General features: G+C 43.3%; 1 protein-coding gene across 1 annotated transcript; it reads left to right on the top strand.

Moving 5' to 3' along the window:
- The first annotated feature begins 4,135 nt into the window (after window positions 1-4,135).
- Window positions 4,136-7,052, top strand: LOC115677386 (transmembrane 9 superfamily member 10-like). Its single transcript, XM_030600546.2, has 7 exons — window positions 4,136-4,508; window positions 5,371-5,535; window positions 5,659-5,768; window positions 5,860-5,968; window positions 6,067-6,179; window positions 6,285-6,435; window positions 6,585-7,052. Exons 1-7 carry the CDS (start codon window positions 4,398-4,400, stop codon window positions 6,723-6,725), a joined length of 900 nt encoding a protein of 299 aa, XP_030456406.1. The 5' UTR covers window positions 4,136-4,397; the 3' UTR covers window positions 6,726-7,052.
- The last annotated feature ends 14,465 nt before the right edge of the window (window positions 7,053-21,517 follow it).

The raw sequence follows: 21,517 nt of genomic DNA, 5'->3' as shown, positions 1-21,517 counted from the left end.
AAACTACCTCATTTGCTCTCGACAATAATATGTCTCATTGAAGCCCCCTATCGATCGGTAGGGAGTTCTCATGAACACTTGTTGTTCGTCTAATAGTCAGTATTAGCAGGTTCGATTGCTGATTAATCGATGCCCAGTGAGATTCATGTTTTAAACTAGGGGAAAGATAATATTATTTGGCATAAGCAATTAGAAAGGTCGAGACATCTCTATGGAATTAGTCTAGATGTCAATCATAGGTGTTATAGTTTTACTTTTAAAACATGAAAATAAATGGATACTTTCATCATAACTATTGTCTTCAAAGATTTACACAAACAGGATGAATAACCGATAATAGATGTCTTTACCAATTGACATTCGAGAAGAAAAAGAGTGAGGAAAGAAAATAAAGAATCAAGAAAAGGGTCGCGTATACATTGGAGATCTTTATTGGTTGTTACCATTACAAAGCAACATGAAATAGCACTCACTCTTAACAGGAGCAGACAAAAGCAAAAACCGAGATCTTGTGCAACGAATGATAAACGAGAACATCATAAACTTTCGCTACTCTCATGAATCAGTCTACTTATGAGGATGAGTATTCTTAGGATGCGCATTAATCCCGGTAGCGACCTTGGCGACGTCCAAGGCTGAGGCCTCGGGCTTCTTCTTGGTGCACAGGACCGAGTAGCCTAGAACGGCCGTGACGGCGAAGCCCCCGATCGCCAGTCGCATCGGGCACACGGGGAGCTTCTTGCGCTGGTGCAGCACCTCTTGCGCCGCGCCCGCTGCTTGATCCGGTATCGCCATTTCCGTTCTCTTTTCTCAAAACACTCTTTCTAACCTAGAGCTTTTGATATTGATTGTAGTTGCTGCAGTTTTGTTTCAAGCTGTGGTGTGTGGGTTTGGGCAATGAATTTACTTGGCTTTGTAGGAAGTTTGAGGGAGTGTTTGTGGATGAGAGGAGAGAATGTGAGGGGGGCATGAGAGTTAGGACCGAATGTGATGGGATGATGAGCACTTGGTGTAATGAAACAAGAATTTTGGACCATTTTGACCATTGACTTAGTACTTGGTGCCAATTCTTTTCTTAGGTTCAAAAGAATGGTGTTTTTATTTTAATTAATTAATTAACATCATGATTTGTAACCCTATATAAATAAATATATATAATTTAAGGAAAAAATACACATGGATCTATTTTAAGGACTATGTTGGCTTGTCTATGCATAAAATGTTGATTGAGCTTATTCAATAAACTTTTTTTGAATAATTAGATTTATAGATTTTGTGCTTGTTTTATTGATGGAAAGTGAACTCATATTTTTTTGGGGGAAATATGATTTGGATAGAAAAAAACCAAATTTTAATGAATTTCCTATAATTTTCTCTAAAAAAACTCTGCTTTTGTTTCCTCTCAAGAGTGTTTGTCACTCCATTTAGTTCTTGGATTTTATATATCTCTAATTAATTTAGTTACTACAAAAAAGCCTCCGATACAAATCACTCGGTGAACAATTACAATTGATGTAAAGGGGAGTGTGACAATTGTGTTTGTTATGATCGATAAGCCATGCCTAAAACAATCTTAGACCTGCTCATGCACGTCTAATCTAAATATCGGGTTTAATAGGTGTCACCTGATGTGATAAAGATTTCGTCGATGAAATATAGTCCATGCATGCATAAATGTGTTTGATGAAAACCGATAGAACTGTGACTTAAATTCCCAATTGCTAGCAAAGCAATGAATAGTCGCTGTTTGGTAAATTTTAGTGCTAGGAATATGAATGGGAAAATTATCAAAAAAGCTCTAAATCTATTCCATTTGTACCCATTCAGTCCTAAACCTTTTCGCGTTTTGTTAATTGAGTTCATCTGACCAATTTTGGCAAAAAATCGCTGACGTGGAAGCCGGCCATTCTACGTGGCACAACCAACACTGATGTAGAAAATTTGTAATTATATTTTAATATTTCTTGAATTATTTTTTCTCTTTTTCTCTTTCCTTTTTTTTTTTTAACTTAGGGCCGGCGGCGATTCTCGCCATCCACGGGTGAGGGCGTTGCGGCCCTTGCCGGCCAAAGCAAGGGCCCGTAACAGCCTCGTCCAGAGCTTGCAAGGGCCGCAACACCCTTGCCCAATGTCAGTGAGGGCGTCCTGACCCTTGCTTGTGGCCAGTGAGGGTCACCGGCCCTAAGTTCAAAAGAAAAGAAAAGAAAAGAAACAAAGAAAAGAAAATTTTAAAAATTCAAAAACCATCAAAATATCATTAAAAATTGTTCACATTTGCACCAACATGCCACGTAGAATGGTTGGTATGAACGTCAGCGATTTCTGACTAAAATTGATCGAATGGATTCAATTGGCAAAATATGAAAAGGTTTGGCACAATTGAAATATTTAGAATTGAATTGACACAAGTGCAATAGGTTTAGGACTTTTTTGGTAATTCTGCCAAATATGAACATATCTGATGACTTATATTGGCATTCTAATAGCAATGTGACCGAAGAAAAAGAAGGGTAAGAACCTTTTAAAGATTAGAGCGTATGATACGAGTACCAAACGTGCAATGTGGACATAGTTAGTAGCAGCTGAACATATTTAAAAGGGGAAACATATGGGGTGCCTATGCGTAGCACATGGGAGAGTAGAGAGAAATCTGGATGCTAATACCATTAGGGGGTGCAAGAATAGGATATCTTCAAGTGTAGATGCCAAATTAATCAATTTAAGTCTGGACAGGCAAATTAGCAACACCAAAACTGATGCTTTTGGTCCCACTTAGAATCTCTCCTCCTTGGGTGTCTATGCCTATACATAATTTATGAACATATGATCTCCCAAAACACCATATTTCTATAAAATCCACATCAAAAAGAGGAAATTACTATAGGGGTGCTAATTGAAGACGAACGGTCACGGCCATCCTCACCGTCGCCATCGCGCCGAGCTAGGAGGGTACGACCACGGATACGGAGGTGGTCATGGTGGTTTTGGAAACGGTCCGCACTTGCCGCCTGGACCATGTATTGGAGTGTTTTGTGGCAAGGGGGACGATCCTTGTCCCTAATCTCGCTCTTGTTGGTGGACCGGAAATACGTGGTTTGTCCATCCATTATATGATTATCATCTATCATGGGTTGTCATCTATTAGATGCTTGTCTCGATTAATCACCACCTAGTAGGGGTGGCAGAACCAAACCAGAAAACCGAACCAAAATTGAAACCGAACTCAATCGAAATTTCGTGCATTTTCGGTTCGGTTCGGATAATGAAAAAATGATTGTTTTTTTTTAATTTCGGTTCGGAAAACTGAATTGAACTGAAAATCGCCTATCTTCTTAATATTACAATTTACACAATCTCTTTTCCTTTTCACTAAATCTTTTCTTAATATTGCAAAGCGAAAAACCGAAAACCGAAAACCGAACCGAACCGAACCGAACCGGGTCTTCAGTTCGAGACCTTCGGGTTATATTCGGTTTGGTTCAAATCTAATGCAAACTCAATTGGTTCGGTTTGGGTTTCGTGAAAACCAAAGATCGAACCAAATCATTGACACCCCTATCACTTGTTTGTTGAAGCTTGAATAGTATTGCGTGAAAAGGAAAGTTGCTCTTCAATTTTCCATTTCTTGTACACATATACCAACGCGTGAACACACTATTTCAGAGTTCCCAAACCCTTATTCTTTACAAACTTTTTTTTTCAATAGAAAACACTTTAAACCTTAAGACTGAATTCTGAATTGACAAATTGTCAACATGTTTAGGACTGAATGGCACAATTGAAATGTTTAAGACTGAATTGGCCACGTACAATAAGTTTATGACTTTTTGGACATTTTTTTCCTAATCTTACACCTTTTGACGAATTTCTAATGTAGTATTTTTGACTCATTTTGACAAAAAATCACTAATGTGGCAAGTCAGTCAACCCTAATTATCCTGTGGCCTGGCCGGCATTCTTCTTGTAGAGGGAATTGTCTTTGTCTTCAATCCTACTGTTTGTCTTCTCATTCTTCTCTAGCAATTACTATAAATTTTTTTTTATCAAAAGCTATTATTATTATAGAAAAGAGAGCTACTAGCATGACCGTATAATGGTGTGATGGTCAAAGGCCAGCCCCAAAATTTTCCATTCCCCAACACAAGCGCTTGGAAATTTCCAAGCAAAACACAAGTTTCTTTCTCTCTGATGAAAAATGTGTGTCTAGGGTTGACCGTCCATTTTCCAAGCTAACGGTATGATTAGGCAAGCTTTTTCCTATAGAGTACAGCCAAAAATAGCATCTTTGTTCGATTCCACCAAGAGAAAGGAAAGAAACTACTCAAGCACATAGCCTAGAAGCACTCCTCTTGAAGAGGGAATTGGTAGGTGGGTTCGATCCGCTTCTGATTCTGAACATGGGGAAAGCTGCTCTGAGACAGTATCTATGGATCTCCGTTTGCGTGCTGCTCCTCGTTCACGCTCGGTCCTTTCATCTTTCCGATGTTGCTCCTCAGGATTTTCAGATGGTGAAGCCGCCCCCCCACCGCCCCCTTTTGTTTTTCAAGTCTCTCTTTCTTATTTAAGCTTAAAAGATGGTCTTGCTTGCTGTTTTGCTGCATATGCTTGAGAAGATGGTTTCTTTAAAGGGTGCTTGCTGTCTTTTGTTACTGCGAGTTTGACTTTAATTTTTGGCCCACGTTGAGTATCTGCTTGCTTAAAGTTCATTTTTTCCCTTTAAATGAGTAACCCAGAAATCAAATGGATACTTTAATTCTTATGTGTTTGCATCTTTGAATGGGATGGTGTTTCCATGTCCTGGTTCTGGTTGCACCAAATTGATATAATATTTGTAGCGAAAAACAAGCAATCAAACACGATATTAGGTAGAAGAAGTAATCAATAGGACATTAAATTTACGTGATCTGGCCGGTGGGAAACACTCTACGTGGAGAGCACCGTAAATCAAGTACGAGTATTCTGATCCGAGTATTACCCCCCTTATTTGTGACCATCTGATCCAAGGATTGCCGTTCCCATAGTTATCAGGTGAATGGTTTCCTTAGGAAATTCCTCAATAAGATGGCTCGATGTGATTCAGGGCACACATGTTATAGCATTTCACTGTTTTCATGTAAAGAATCTCATCGCATTTCTCCATATTTAGTGGAGGAAAGTGTACTAGTGTACATACATTTATGACGAAGATGAAGGGCTCATGTTCCCTAAGTGTGTGTGGTGGAGAGCGAAGGAAGTCCTTTAGTTTCTGAATATCTTACTCTATTTCTGGAAGGTTTTTGTTATATATGATCAAGGGCTCAGAAATCTTCTTAGCATTTCGGAATGTGATTGATATATCATGGTGTGAAAGTGTAATCTCATCATGTGCAGGGAGAAGCTTTGACCGTGAAGGTGAACCCTTTGACATCGACAAAATTACAGTTTCCTCACGCCTTTTACTCCCTTGGTTACTGTCGGCCTCTTAAAATGGCTGATGGTGCGGAGAAACTTGGAAAATTTCTTCGTGGTGATCGCAGTGAAAACTCTCCTTATGAGGTAGGCAATGCAAGTACATGTATATGTATGTACAGACAAACCTAATAAACTATCTACTGCCTGGCTTGAAGATAGGATCAAACACGTTTCTTTCTGATCACCTGATTGCTTCTTGTATCACAGATTAGAATGGGATCAGATGAGCGGTGCAAGATTCTTTGTCGAAGAATTCTCAATGCAAAAGAGGCAAAAGATTTCAAGGAAAAGATAGATGACAAGTATCGAGTGAACATGTAAGCACCAATAACATAAAATGCGTGCAGAGCAAGAAGTGCTGTAACTTTATGATCTGCAACTGTTAGATGACACCTGCATTAATGGCAGGATATTGGACAATCTCCCTTTGGTGGTTCCATTAGAAAGGACTGAACAGAAAAATTTCACCGTGTACCAACGTGGCTTTCCTGTTGGCTTCAAGGGACAATATGCTGGAGTGAGTACCAATCTTAGCATTCTCTCTCTTTTCGTAGTAGGTCTTAAATATGAAAGTTTTTGTGGATACGTAACGACTAAATACTTTTCTTTTTTCAGACGAAGGAGCAGAAACATTTTATCTACAACCACTTGTCGTTCACTGTCAAGTATCACCTAGATAAAGAAACCAAGGCAGCAAGAATTGTTGGGTTTGAGGTTAAACCATTCAGGTCATTTTACATGATGACATACCGAACACCCAAGATTGATGCTAGTCCTGTTTATTAAACATCTACCTCCATAATTGTGGTGAATCATCTTTTCTATCACTACAGTGTCAAACATACGTTGGAACACCCATGGGGACACCATCTAAGTCTAACCACCTGTAATCCAGATGCGAAGCAAGAGGTTACTAGCTCTGAAACTCCCCAAGAGGTCGAAGATAGGGAAGATGTCGTGTTTACATATGACGTTCATTTCCAGGTAAGGCCCCCGTTTTTTCCGTCATGAAATAAGGCCACACATAGAGGAGTGTATCTTCAGAATGTTCTTTCGGGTCAATTTCAGTCTCTTTGTTTTCTTCCTTCTTGCTTTTCTAAACATACATGCCTCACGCATCGTTCATCTTTCAGGCGAGTGACGTCAAGCGGGCTTCTCGATGGGAGACTTACCGTTCAATGGCCGATGACCTGATACACTGGTTCTCCATCGCCACCTCCGGCGGTTTATCCAAGCTGTCCTCCCGCCGTCTTCTGCCCGCCAGGCTGCTGTAGCCGCGACCAGATGATGGGTTCGGCCGCCGCTACTATCTGGTTATAGCACGAATAAAAGCTCCCTTGAGTTACTCTATGTAATGTTACATATGAACTGTGTTATGCGTGTGACCAAGTGAAGAAGTCACTTGTCTTACCCTCGAGAAGATAAGGTGGTTGTCCCTGTGGTCTTGTATTATGTGTTTTTCACGACCTAATTCTTGCTTTCTTCTCGAGTTTTCTTTTCACTGGGTCAGAGCGTAAAGATGCAGATGTTCTTTGCGGTTGGATGTCGTAGTTCTCACGTCATTGTATTTATGTGCATATATAAATTTGGATTCTTACTCATGGGCTTTTGCAAAAGTGTTCGTCTCCTGTTAGCACTGAATTCTCCAAGTGTCTTGAAGGGCATACCATAGCAGCAGTTACTACACTTTGGTTCTTGTCTCGTTGGCACTCACTTTAATTTAATCAACCTCCTATAACTTTTTGGTAGTGAGTTAACCACACCAAAAAGAGGAACTTTCGCTCCCATGAGGACCTCCGCGGTCCATCTGTTTGATATGCTGGATCCACGGATGCGTTTTTTATTTTAACGTGCCGATACCCGCACGTGTTGCACCCCTAGAGAGAGATGTGGATGAGAATCGAGATGAAGCTTATTAAGGACGTGCTTGGGTCCAAACCTTACTTCCTTATAAAACTCTACTTCTGTGCCCTCCCGAGATTGTTTATCACTGCATTTTAGTTCTCTTGGAGTTTATAAACATCTAATTAATTTAGCAAACCAAAAGCCTTTTTATACAAATCACTCGGTTGGCAAATTTGAGGCAACGCGCAAGCTCTGTCCCATTGTGATCGAGAAAATAGGAAAATTTCTTTACTTTATGAAGACTGAAAACCAAGTGGCGAAATAATGAAGAAAGAAAAAGAAACAGGAAAAGCAAGAAGAATTCACACTAGAGTGGCGACAAGAACAAATTCGTGGGGGTCAAACTTGCACGACAAGGCTATGTCACATCGTATGACTCAGTCACACCCCATAAAGGAAGGAAAGTGCCCCGCAAGTTTCGTGGAAGGAGCGGTTTACCTTAAAGAAACATTCAATGGCAATAATGCTTGCCTAACCCCTTTGTCCTATTTCTGATTCAGCAGCGATCTGATCTTTTGTAAATCTGGAGGAAACCCTCCATTCGATTTGACCTATCGGTATAGTTTTAGGAAAAAAATATGGTTATTATTGCGAAAAATAAACGATCGAACGATCAAGTAAACAAAACGAGAAAATAGTCTGAATGCCGGATTTACTAAGTTTGGCCGGTGGAATTTACTCAACGAGAAGAGCAGTAAGAAATATCGCTATGGATAAAGTAATTTGGCGAAAGGATAGAAAAAGCAAGAAGATAATGAGTGCCCACCATGAATAGACACCATTATTGCTGCTCATCTTTTTCACTTTTGTCCAACGTCACTAGTGGCATCTCTTTTCCCTTCCTTAGCGAACAAGCTTTTCTCTTTTGATCAGAGACTGGTTGCTCTCTCTCTCTCTCTCTTTTCCCTTCCTTAGCGAACAAGCTTTTCTCTTTTGATCAAAGACTGGTTGCTCGCTCTCTCTCTCTCTCTCTTTCCACGGTCGGAACCCCATATGATGGAGTGGCATTGCTAGGCATCATTGCATCGAGGCGGTCGTCCAATCGGCTTAATACTCGAGACATATTCTAATAGCTATATTGAACATGTAATGAGTAAATAACTGCTTTGTTAATTTAATTCAAAGATCAAGTTAAGCATGAATAAGTCTTAAGTTGGATTAGCCAAGATAAGACATAATACTCTCTGCAGATTCAGTTTAATGATATGATTTAGTTTCATATAATTAAGGATAATGTAAAGTTAGACATGCGCAACATAATTGAGATGCTTAATCATTTTGCAAAAAATTTCTCTAAGATAATATATGGATGCAAACGAAATATGAAATTGTGAGGTAAAACTAATTGTTCTATTGAAGAAATAGACATATAAATCTTCCCTTAAGCACTAAGTGAGAGGGTTATCTCCAAGCTAAATAAGTCAATGAGAAGAATTGTCCTCACCCCACCGTCCAATTAAATAATGGCACTTGCTTGACCAAGACTTTCTAATGCAATTACAGAAAGTTAAGGGGGCCTCTTAGCAATTTTTTCTGCTGAGGCCTTTCTCCCATCTTTTAAGGACTAAGCCTTGCCTTGACTTCAGAGTTAGCCTCACCATACGCTGCTGCTGCTGATAATTTTGCTCTTCGTCGCCATAAACGATCACAATGAATCTCCAAATTAACATTCACCCCCGCAAGGCAAACCATCAGCACATAAACATGGGAGGCGGCCATCGTCACGGCGGTCATCAAGGCTCCCGGCATGGACCTGGCGGCCTCACGCACGGCCAGAAGCAGGGACGCGGCGGCCAAGGACACAAAGAGGGCCACGGCCACGGCCACAAAGACGGCGGCCATAAAGAGAGACACGGCCACGGCGGGCACGGCCACAAAGAGGTACACGGCCATGCACTCGTCCGCAAAGAGGGACAGCAGGCCCTCGTACGCGTCCACAAGGAGGGACACGGCCATAAAGAGAGACACAGCCACCAGGTACTCGTCCACAAGGAGGAGCACGGCCACGTACACGTCCACAAGGAGGCACACGGCCACGGACATGGACACACGTCGTGGTCGTCGTCATGGTCGCGGTCATCGACATCCGTCTACAAAAGTTCATCCTCCGCCAGTAGCGTGCCTGGCCATCGAAATCCAATTCTAATCTCAAACAGATCTGTGAAAGTTCAGCGGCCGCCGCCGCCTCCGGTGGTTGTTCAAATCCGTCCTGCCGTCGTCATCTCCCGGCCACACCGCCGTTAGCCTCTACCATGTGAAGAGTTCGGCCGCCGCTACTATATCTGATCACAGCATGAATAAAAGCTCCCTTGAGTATCTTTATGTAATGTTATATTTGAAGTGTGTTTTTGTATGTGTGTGAAGAAGTCAATTTTCTCTTACCCTCGAGGAGACAAGGTAATTGTATTTTGTGTTTTACATGACCTAATTCTTGCTTTCTTCTCTTGAATTTTCCTTTTCGTTGGGTCAGAGCATAGAGATGTAGTAGATGTTCTTCGCGTTGGATGTCATAGCTCTCACCTCTGATAATGAATTTGCATTCACGTAACTTCTGTTGGTCTTGCAAGTGCGATTAGATGGGTAAATCTCATGTTTGCACTGAAATTTTTTCTGTTACTCGCCAACGAATCTCCACTCAAGTTTAATGCCATTTTATTTCATCTATAGTTGATAACAGTTTCTCTATTGTTTAGATTATACATTCCGATCGGTTAAGTCAATATCTTTCCTCACAAGTAGTATAAGTTTCGTAGAATCATGTGGACATGAGTTCCTCGAACCTTATGAATGCACGGTAGAGGAAGAAGGATGAGGAGTACAAGTAGGGTCGTGGGGTTGTGATTTTGAATGGCTACTAGACCAGTAAACGCTCTAAAAAACTAAATTAGAAAGATTTGCAAAAGCCATGGACGACTTGATTCTTAGTCTTTTTATATAAAATGCATATATTTGATGGACAACAATTGTATCAACCGCGTGGAAAAGATAAGGTCCATCCGATGTTCAAATTCACGCTAGTCACGGTGGATCTTTGCGGATAGTGAAGCACGTTTGTGTTGCGTAGGATTAGAGCAAAGGTCAGTCGTTTTTGACTGCTACGCCTTTGAGAAAACAACCGGCTGTCCTTATTTGCATATTATTACAATTCGATGGACTAATAATTAAACTATGCATTATTGTACTATGAGAATCGAATCTGAAGAAACCCATAACCTATTTTATCACAAAAAACAGAGAAATTCAGTATCTTGGCAAGAGATTTGATTATATTAGTCACTAATCTTACGTATGTTATTTGAAAACACTGGTTTCAAACTATAACCGCGAAGCCGACATAAATAAAATGAAAAATAAATAGGATACAATGGCTGTGTTTGGTTTAGCATTTGGAACGGGGTTTGGGGCTATAAAATTCCTTCGGTAAATGCAATTGGTGTTTGGTTCGTTTTTTGGAAAACTTTGGAACAATGCAATTGCATTTCCAAAGGCCTCTAAAGAGCTTTAGCCCAAGACAGGTACTTTGGAAAGTAGCATTATTGGAATGCAAGTCTTGGCATTGTTGATCTTCCGCGTGGTTTGCACAAAAGAGCTCGACGGAGGCTGGCAAGTACCACCTGATGTAGCTAGCAAGGATCACCTAGAGGGGGGGGTGAATAGGTGATCTAAATAAATTCTTTACCAATTTAAAGCGGAAGTAAAATATCAAGAACAAAGTCTAAACAACAAGCAGATTCTGATCAGACTTTGTGACAAATGTTCTTGTGAGCAGTATAAACAATATAATAAGAGATTAGAGATGGAGAAAACTGCACACAAACAATTATAGTGGTTCGGCTTAGATCAAGCCTACGTCCACTCTCCCACGCTGACAGCCTACTGGCTGGATTCCACTAATAAAATCAATGAGAAGTTACAGCGAGTTGTGCCGCTTAAACCCAAGCACTTCTCCCCGAAGCTGGTGCTGCTTATACCAAGCCGATAGATCACACTATCTCACACCTAAGCATACACTTGTAACACTGTCTACACCTCTCAAATGATTACACGTTTAAGCTCACGAAAGACAAGAGATTGAATCGGAGTATGCTCAGACTTTGGACTTGTTGATTCTTGATTTCGTTCTCTACCTTCTGCTCCTCGTTGATCTCCTTTTTATACTCCTCCACTTCCAAACTAGCCGTTGGACAGTCTTCAGAGGATCATCTTCCAATATTCACCTTTGGACAGATTTGTATAAAATGGATTGAGTAGCCGTTGGTTGATAAAATCTGAATCCCGCTGATTCTGGTCGCCCATACAATCAGAATCTTGATTTCCATAAGTAGAGCTTTATCCGTTGTAATGCATACTTGTCGTAATGTTTGATTGTCAATCAACTATAGCCTTAGATTGAGACAATCAAAACTTTCCTTCTGTGAAATCCATACCAGATCACTAGCTGTTATGTTTCGTTCTGAATTCTGCGTCTGAATAATTTTAGCGTCTGCGTCTGAATAATTTCAGCGCCTGCGTCTGAAGAATTTCTGCGTCTGAACTTTCTCGTTCTGAGTTTGAACTTCTCGTTCTGAGTCTAAATCTCTTTTGCTTGAAGTTCTTTCACAATCTGAACACGAACTAGATCAAGATTGACATATGCTTTTCTTCCAAAAACAACTTCCTGAATCAAAATACTTCAAAGCATTTATCAGACTTACAAAACACTCATGGACAGTTTTGTCAACTTCAAAATCTATTGGGAATTTTCCTTAACACCACCTAGGGTCACGGGAACCTAAGCGACTGTTGCCCGGAGTGTCGCGACCCAGGCGATGTTACTTGAGATTGGGCAACTCAGGCGTCGCTCGGGTTACGTGACCCAGGCGACGCAGGCAACGCTTAAGGTCGCGCGACCTCAGCGAGGCTGGCCAGTGGCCAGCGGCGGCTGAGTTCCGCCGTTTGAGAGTTTTTTTCTAAAAAAAGAAATAGCAAAAGCCATTTACAAAATGTAGTTTTTATCGAATAGCATTTAGATCAAAGTTGTATCATAATGTGTTTTTAAAATACATTTTATCAAACACAACTTGTATTTTGAAAAATCCTTTTAACTCAATGACTTTTTACATTTTTTCAGAGACATTTCTCCAAAATCGAATCAAATGCACCCAATGAGGAGCTTCTTACTTTTGGAGATTGTTGGCAGGGTCCGCTTTTGTGCGGCCTAGCTAACATTAAAAAAAAAAATGTCAAAAGTAAGAAAGAAAGAAGGGGCGGCTCCTTTCGTGGAGTGCCCAAGAAAAGAGAGAAAAGAGAGAGAGAGAGAGAGTTCACCGATAGGGTGTGTGAAAGGAAAAAGGAGGGCAATGGCTTCCGGCAACGATTCGACAGTCAAACGTTATTGGAAATGGCTCAAATTTCATTATGTTGTTCTTGAGACCAAGGGCTACTACCGTGTAGGGGCATTATAACTGAATAAAGCTGTCATCATTTGTACCTCTATTGTGTAATTGCAATATCCGAAATGTGTAATCTGCGTGTTAAACAAGTCTACTACTCTCTACTACTATGTGTCCTTCCCTCCAGAGACACATACATTGGATTCATGGAGTAATTTCCCCCGTACGTCGGAAATATGGACGGTCTTCACTTGATTGACCGTTGGATTTGCACCACAGTCCAACAATCGCTCAGCTAGAGATGGCTAACGGGAAGTGCCAGCCCACATGCTGGGCCCGAGCAAAGTTATGCCCCGGCCTTGTTTTCATTTCTTGTTTAACACGAACCACTTAAATCCTTCGAAGTATATAAATATTGACATATAGAATCATATACTATCCATTCACAAACTTTAAAGTTCAAATAATTACTCTAACTTTGGTGGAAGGTGAAGGACTAATGTTTTGATTATGAAAGCCAAAATATTGGGGTCATAGCTAGGATCCGAAGTCCCTGGGACGACTGAACTTCAAGTTCGTGTTTGTTAGCCTCCATGTGATTTTGATAGTTTTTATCACTTTTAAAAAAGCATCAAGATTTTCTAATGGGTTAATGCCACGAAAAACCCAAAACTGGTACACCTGTGATAAATTTACCTAAAATTAATCTCTTTTTTGGTAAGGGCCCAAAACTAATCTTTTGACCACCAAAAACCCCAAACTGGTACATCTATGATAAATTTATCCTTCGTTAGTTTCTGTTAAATTTTACCATCAAATTGCTGAGTTAAATAACACGTGACAGTTGACGGGTGTACCAGTTTGGGGTTTTACCCCTCTGTTTGTCACAAGTTTATCAATTTGTGATTTTTTGTGGTATTAATCCAATTTAACGGAGGGTAAATTTATCGCAAATTACCAGTTTGGGATTTTTGTGGCCAAAAAATTAGTTTGGGGTAAATTTGTCACGGGTGTACTAGTTTGGGGTTTTTCGTGATCAAAAAATAAGTTCGGGGTAAATTTGTCATCGGTGTACTAGTTTGGAGTTTTTCATGTTATTAACCTTTTTCTAATCTATGCGTGCCAAATAATAGATAATGTAGTCTTTAGCTTACCATATTCTCCCATTGAAAAAAGGTGTCTGAATAAAGCATTTTCCTATCAAGAAACGATTTCATTAGAACAAGGCAACCGCATGTTTGTGTCATGGCAATGTTTGCTCGGCTTATTAATTGGTAACTTATATATCTTCCCCGTCTTATCCTTGTTTTGATTGATTTATTCTATTACAAGAGAAGACTTGTAATGATCAATTTATTTTTTTTCATATAATTCAGAGGCGGGAACGCAGAGCTAGACATGGCCACGGTTCGGAACCAGCGGTTCCGGTTCGTGGCCATGTGTGAACCGGAACTGGAACTGGCCGGTTCCGGTTCGTAATTTAAAAATTTAAATAATAAATTATGAAATAAAAAAATAATGAATTATAAAATTATGAAATAATGAATTATTCAATATAAATTGTAATCAAAATGTAAATTGTAGCGGTGATCGGTTCCTAGTTCGATCCGGTTCCGCTCGGAATCGGGAACCAAACCGGTAAGACCGGTCCCTTAATTTTAGAACTAGGAACATGGACTGGCAAATCATAGAACCGGGAACCGGACCATTGGTCCGGTCCGGTTCTAGGCGGTCCAATGGAACCTTTTGCTCTTAACTAGCAAAGGATTGTAGGCACAAAAGGCATACAACTTCACATGCTCATGGCTTGGCTTGGGTTTTATACACAACCCCTTTGATGGTCTCTTCGTTCCCATTCGATGTGGGACTCTTGGCATTTGCATGAAGACAAGCCAAGTGTCACGGGTCGATCGATCTAGCGTTCCCACACCCGTGCGGCCTTAGGAATTTCTCCCCAAGTAAGTCTTTTCACACTCACACTCACAAGAACTTTAGAGAGAGAAACTCTAGAGAGAGAAGCTCTCAACTTATATTGCTTCTTGAAAATGAGAGATGATCAAATGAGGGGGAGGAGACCCCATTATATACAAGTATCGGGCTGACCGTATCCGTAGATCTCTCCCCGATCTCAACGGTCGAGATCGTACTCCCCCAACTACCCCACCTACCGCATTTATTACGGAAGGGTACAATTACAATATCGCCCGCCCCTAAGAGTATTCTAGAAGACATCAAGAAAATCCTAGTACTTGAACACTCGGGACTCAAGAAAACCCTAGTACTAGAACACTCGGGGCCCGCCTTCTCGTCCAAGGGTCGGTCACGGTCCATCGTCCAGAAAACCTCAGGAACGATCCAATTCTTCGGGCCGTGACATTCTCCCCCACCTATTCGGGCGACGCCCTCGTCGCGCCTTCGGCATGAAAAGCATCGATATGTTTCTTGAATTGCCAAAGAGCTTCCTCGGGCTCCCAACTTGCTTCACTCTCCGGAAGACCCTTCCATCGGATCAAGTATTCTCGCTTTGGTGCACGATATCTCTTCCGTATGACTCGATTCACCATAATGAAGTCGACGTCTTGATCATAGGAGGTTTTTGCTCCAAGCGGTGCCCGTTGCGACTCCCCTCGATCCGGGTCCTCTTCGTCTACATGGAAAGATTTAAGCATACTCACATGGAATACCGAATGTACCTTAAGCTTTGGTGGAAGTTCCAGTTTGTATGCGACCTTCCCGACTCGATGCAACACTCGGAATGGCCCTTCGTAGCGACGTATAAGCCCTTTATGCACATCCTTGTATCGGAGCACAAGGTGTAGCTTGGCCAACACCAAGTCTCCGACTTGGAATTCCACGTGCCGTCGCTTCTTGTCGGCCCACTTCTTCATGCGCTTCGAGGCCTTGTGTAGACACGTTCGCGCCAAGTCCGCCTGCTCATGCCGCTCCTTGGCGAACTTGAAAGCGGACGGGCTACTCCCCTTATAGCCCGTTGCAACCGTACTCGGAGTGAATGGTTGTTGTCCCGTCGCGATCTTGAACGGACTTTGGTTCGTGGACTCGCTCTTTTGAAGATTGTAGGAGAATTGGGCTACATCGATCAACTTCGCCCAATTCACTTGGGTCGTACTTACATAGTGTCGGAGGTACAACTCCAAGAGTGCATTGACTCGCTCCGTTTATCCGTCGGTTTGAGGATGCAAGCTCGTGGAGAAGTTGAGATCCGACCCTAATAATTTAAAGAGTTCAGTCCATAACCTACCCGTGAATCGAGGGTCGCGATCGCTCACGATCGTTTGTGGCACTCCCCAATATTTGACGACGTGCTTCAAGAATAGCTTGGCCGCCTCCTCGGCCGGACAATCTTTCGATGCGGGCACGAACGTCGCGTACTTGGAAAATCGATCCACCACGACCATAAGAGTCCGACACCCTTCGGACTTTGGCAAGTTGACAATGAAGTCCATGGAGACACTCTCCCATGGACGCTCCGGGATGGGAAGTGGCTCCAAAAGCCCCGCCGACGACCGTTGTTCAAGCTTGTCTTGTTAGCATACAAGACATGTCCGTACATATGCCTCAACGTCGTCGCGCAAGTGAGGCCAAAAGTATCGATCCTCCACAAGCGCCATAGTGCGGTGGATCCCCGGGTGACCCGTCTACTTGGAATCATGGCACTCTCGTAGGATTTCCTTCCTTAGCTTCCCATGGAGGGGCACATACAACCGTCGTCTCTTGGTGTAAAGCAAGTCGCCTTCACACCAAAATTGCTGGGTCTTGCCTTCCCGAGCATGGTCGAGGAGTGCCTCGGCGGTTGGATCATGTTTGAGCCCTTCCTTGATCCGCTCGTTCCATGGATTCTCGGGACGAGTTAGGGTCGATGCCAACCCCGCCTTTCGACTAAGAGCGTCGGCCACGGAGTTCGCCTTCCCAGGCTTGTACTCGAGCACATAATCAAACTTCGCCAGGAAATCTTGCCAACGAGCTTAACTTTTTTTTGGTTTGGAAGTAGCTCGTGGCCACGTTGTCCGTCCTTACGACGAACCGGGATCCCAAGAGATAATGCCTCCATGTACGAAGGCAATGCACCACCGCGGTCATCTCCTTCTCTTGGACCGTGTATCGTCATTCGGTATCGTTCAACTTTCTCGACTCGAATGCTACCGGGTGTCCACCCTGCATAAGAACACCACCAATAGCAAAATCGAAAGCATCGGTCTCTACCTCGTAAGGTTTGGCGTGATCGGGTAGCACGAGCACCGGCTCCTCGGTCATGGTTTGCTTCAATCGATCAAATGCCCTTTGGCATCAGGCCGTCCACTCCCACAGTTTCTCCTTCTTCAACATATCCGTGAGTGGCACGGTGATGCTCGAATATCCTCGGACGAACCGTCGATAATAGTTGGTAAGGCCAAGAAATGACCTTAGATTCGTCACCTTGGTCGGCGGCTCCCAATCTACAATGGCCTTAATCTTGGCCACATCCATCCGCATACGTCCACCCCCGACGATGTGTCCCAGGAATGGAACTTCCCGTTGTGCAAAGGCACATTTCTCCCGCTTGACATATAAGTCATTCTCCCGTAGAACTCGGAAGACTCGTTTGAGATGCTCGATCTGTTCCTCGAGCGTCCGGCTATACACCACGATATCATCAAGATAAACCACTACAAATTGATCTAGGAACGGGTGGAGTACCTTGTTCATGAGTGTGTAAAATGTGGCCGGAGCATTTGTCAAGCCGAATGGCATGACGAGGAACTCGTATGACCCATACTGCGTTACACAAGCGGTCTTTTTCTCGTCCCCTTTTGCAATCCGCACTTGATAGTATCCCGATCGAAGATCAAGCTTGGTGAACCATCGTGCTCCTCCAAGTTGATCGAACAAGTCGGCAATGAGAGGGATCGGGTACTTGTTCTTGATCGTCAGCTTATTTAATGCCCGATAGTCGATGCACATCCGGAGTGATCCATCGTGCTTCTTTTGGAATAGAACCGGAGCACCAAACGGAGCCTTTGATGGTCGGATATACCCCGCATCGAGCAACTCCTTGAGTTGTCTTCTTAGTTCCTCCAACTCGGGAGGCGCCATGCGGTAGGGTGCCATGGCGGGTGGTCGAGCGTCGGGTACGAGCTCGATTTTATGATTCACCTCCCTTTGAGGCGGAAGCTTCTTCGGGAGTTCGGGGGGCATCACGTCCTTGAAAGAGTCGAGGACTCGGGTTACTTCCGTCGGGACATCACTCCCTTCACCCCTTGGATCCTCAACCTTCAAAGTTGCCAAGAAAGTAGCTTCCCCTTTCCTTGCTCCCTTAGTAACTTGCATTGCTGATATTATCTTTTGGTCACGACCCGACTCTCGGTTGACCGGGATCACACATTGACAACGTGCGTCCAAGATACAAATACAATCGGCAAATGAGACAATAAGAGCATCTATTCTATCAAGGAATCCCAAGCCAATGACAAAGTCATAATCGTCAAGTGGAATTACCTCGATCGTCTCTTTGCTCTTCCATTGTCCGAGTTGGAACTCCACATCCTTAGCCAACCCGTTGGTAGGGACTTCCTTGGAGTTCACCGTCTTGAGCCAACCGGCCCCCTTCTCAACCCGAAGATTGAGTTTCTTCGCGACTTCTTCCGAGATAAATAGATCGGATGCCCCCGTATCGACGAGTGCACTCATTGTGGTTTTTTCGATCGTCACGTCCGCGAACATCAAGCCCTTAGGCTTATTTGCCTTCTTGGACTTTATGGAACTTAGGATTCGCAACGAACCGAGTCGTGTCCCCTCTCGTTTCTCATCGTGTGCCTTGACAAGCACCGCTAGCTTGCCTCGAGTTGGGCAATCACGAGCCATGTGTGCACCGTCGCACAAGAAACACTTGAAGATACGTCCCTTCTTGTGTTCTCCTCCGCTCAACTCCGTCCTCGCCCTTGGAGGGGCCATTGGTAGTTTGCTTCCACCTGGGCGGTGGAATTTGTTACGATCTCCCCCACCAATGCCCTTGTCCCTCGGTCGGGTGTCCGGCTTGCTTACGGGAGTCGATTTGTACTCCACCAAGGCCTCGGCCACGGACATGGCCGTTGAAAGGTCTTTCGCGTTGCATCGCTTTAACTCTTGCTTAACCCATGGTTTTAAGCCACCCATGAATTGGTGGTAGGCCTCCGTATCATTCATGGACGGAATTTGGAGTAGCAACTCCGAGAACTTCCGGATATACTCACGGACTCCTCCTTTTTGCTCAAGGCGACGAAGTTCATCTCAAGCTTCTTCCTCCGCATAAGCGGGATAGTATTGTCGTCGGAATTCCTCGACGAACAATTCCTATGTAGTGATCGGTTCACCACTCAGATCGTCACTCCTACGACGCCACCATAAGAGTGCATTATCAGACAAGTACATAGCGGCGGTACTTACCCGAATCGCCCCGTCGGTGATCCCCATCGCTAGGAAGTACTGCTCCATGTACCATAGGAAGTTGTCCACGTCCTTGGCCACCCGTGAGCCTTTGAACTCCTTTGGCTTCAGGGCGTCCACTCGTGGACTGGCTTGCACGGTGATCACCCCGTTCACGCGTGCTCCTTCCATTTCGGCGACTTTCGCCTTAAGTTCGGCCATCTCCGCGCGCATAGCCTCCACCAAGGCCTCCAAGGCATCGTCCCGTTGCTGAAGTTCATTGGTGGTGTCGGTCAGGTTGCCCAGCATCTCCCCTCGGAGTTCTTCGAACCCGGATTTGAGCTCCAGCACCTCGGCCTCAAGCTCCCCCATTCCGGTCTCGCCTCCTTCGATGCGTGTGGACATATCATCGACCATTCCTTGGATGTCTGCCATGGCGATCTCCACCTTCGCCATGCGGGTCTCCAAGTCACCAACCATATCCCTCGAACTTGAGCTAGCACGGTCCTTCTTCGCCTTGGCGCCTTGCTTCTCGGGAGCCCTCCCACGATCATCGCCTCCGCCCTTCTCTGTTTGGGACGATACATCGGATCGTGGTTCAGTCGCGCCTTTGCCCATCGTTGCTCTGATACCACTTGTCACGGGTCGATCGATCTAGCGTTCCCACACCCGTGCGGCCTTAGGAATTTCTCCCCAAGTAAGCCTTTCCACACTCACACTCACAAGAACTTTAGAGAGAGAAACTCTAGAGAGAGAAGCTCTCAACTTGTATTGCTTCTTGAAAATGAGAGATGATCAAATGAGGGGGAGGAGACCCCATTATATACAAGTATCGGGCTGACCGTATCCGTAGATCTCTCCCCGATCTCAACGGTCGAGATCGTACTCCCCCAACTACCCCACCTACCGCATTTATTACGGAAGGGTACAATTATCGTATCGCCCGCCCCCAAGAGTATTCTAGAAGACATCAAGAAAACCTTAGTACTAGAACACTCGGGACTCAAGAAAACCCTAGTACTAGAACACTCGGGGCCCGCCTTCTCGTCCAAGGGTCGGTCACGGTCCATCGTCCAGAAAACCTCAGGAACGATCCAATTCTTCGGGCCGTGACACAAGAGTCTCACATTGAAGGTGTTCAAGGCAAGCCGAGAGTCCCACATCGAATGGAAACGAAGAGGCATTAGAATCATTGCGTATAAAACCCAAGTGAAGCCTCATAATTAGAGTTCAATACATCCAAGCCAAGCATTGTAATTAGAGATCAATGCACTTACAATGCATGGCAATTAGAGTTCAAATTGTTTTATAAAAAAAATTAAATAATGAATTTTTTTTTAAATTTCATTATTATTATTTTTTAAAATAATTTGAAACCGGGTCCGGTCAACGGGCCGGGCCCGGGTTTGACCGGGCCGGTTCCGGGCCGAAACCGGCCCGTGGCCATGTCTATGCAGAGCCTTAACTATAATAATCAATCTTAGACACATGCTACCCGGATATTAAAAAACTAGAAACATAGACAGTTGGAAGAATAAAGAATTTAGAAACTGAAGAAAACGTTAGAAGGAGATGACGAGACAATATCAGTGATACGATAGTACGGGGATTAAAATCTATCTAAATATATTCATTAAAGTAGATACATGACTAAATCTGTCAGGTTTTGTGGCACTTAGTTATTAGGAGTGTATCACGAACTGTAGAATATTTTTATCAACCTTTCTCTTGTGTTCGGAGAACCTAGATCTGATTATATTAAATATATGTCAGGTGAATATGAAATTCACTAGGTCATGATATACTAGAAACAAGAGGTAGCAACTGAATATTTATAACTTTGCCGTGGTGAGGGGATGGATGGCGACTAATTGGCGAGTGGTGACAAAAACGGTGTCGATGAAGTCAAGTTTAATGTGAACAAAGTATACCTCTCGGCATTAGATTTGACACAACTATAGCATCGGTAATTGCACGCAATCACCTAGAACGTCGACGACTTACAAGGTGCAAATATATGGACGCTGTTTGAATAATATAAGATTGATTGTTGGATTTGAGCATGTTGGTCTTATTCAAAGAAAGCCTTCACTCGTGGTAGGCGCCTGACGAATGAAAATGCAAGCATTTGATGAAGAATAGGTACTGAAGCATGAAGACAAAAAGAAATCAATAGGCGAGATTTGGGGTGCGCCGCGTGAGCAACAATGAAGACCTCTTTGTGAAGACCTCATTGAATGCTAGCAGGCTCGTGAAAAGGAAAAAATTGTGGGCACCTAGAAAAATTTCTTCTCCATTAAATGCGAAGTTTGTCTTGGAGCAAATTGTCATAGGGTCCTAACAGTTTTTTTAGTAGTAGAACTTTAGCCATGAATAAAGCACTTGTGAAG

This window comes from Syzygium oleosum, unplaced genomic scaffold (assembly GCF_021117445.2).
Source record: "Syzygium oleosum isolate NSW1041296 unplaced genomic scaffold, Sole_v2.1 Sole_v2.21, whole genome shotgun sequence".
Lineage (NCBI taxonomy): Eukaryota > Viridiplantae > Streptophyta > Magnoliopsida > Myrtales > Myrtaceae > Syzygium > Syzygium oleosum.
Note: the sequence above shows the minus strand (reverse complement) of the source record. Positions and strands in the feature narration are given on the sequence as shown.

Bases quoted from the DNA above. Each gene is read 5' to 3' on its own strand.
- LOC115677386 (XM_030600546.2), top strand. From the start codon at position 4,398: ATGGGGAAAGCTGCTCTGAGACAGTATCTATGGATCTCCGTTTGCGTG. The intron at 5,969-6,066 runs GTGAGTACCAAT...TTCTTTTTTCAG, and splicing joins TCAAGGGACAATATGCTGGA to ACGAAGGAGCAGAAACATTT. The intron at 6,436-6,584 runs GTAAGGCCCCCG...TTCATCTTTCAG, and splicing joins CATATGACGTTCATTTCCAG to GCGAGTGACGTCAAGCGGGC.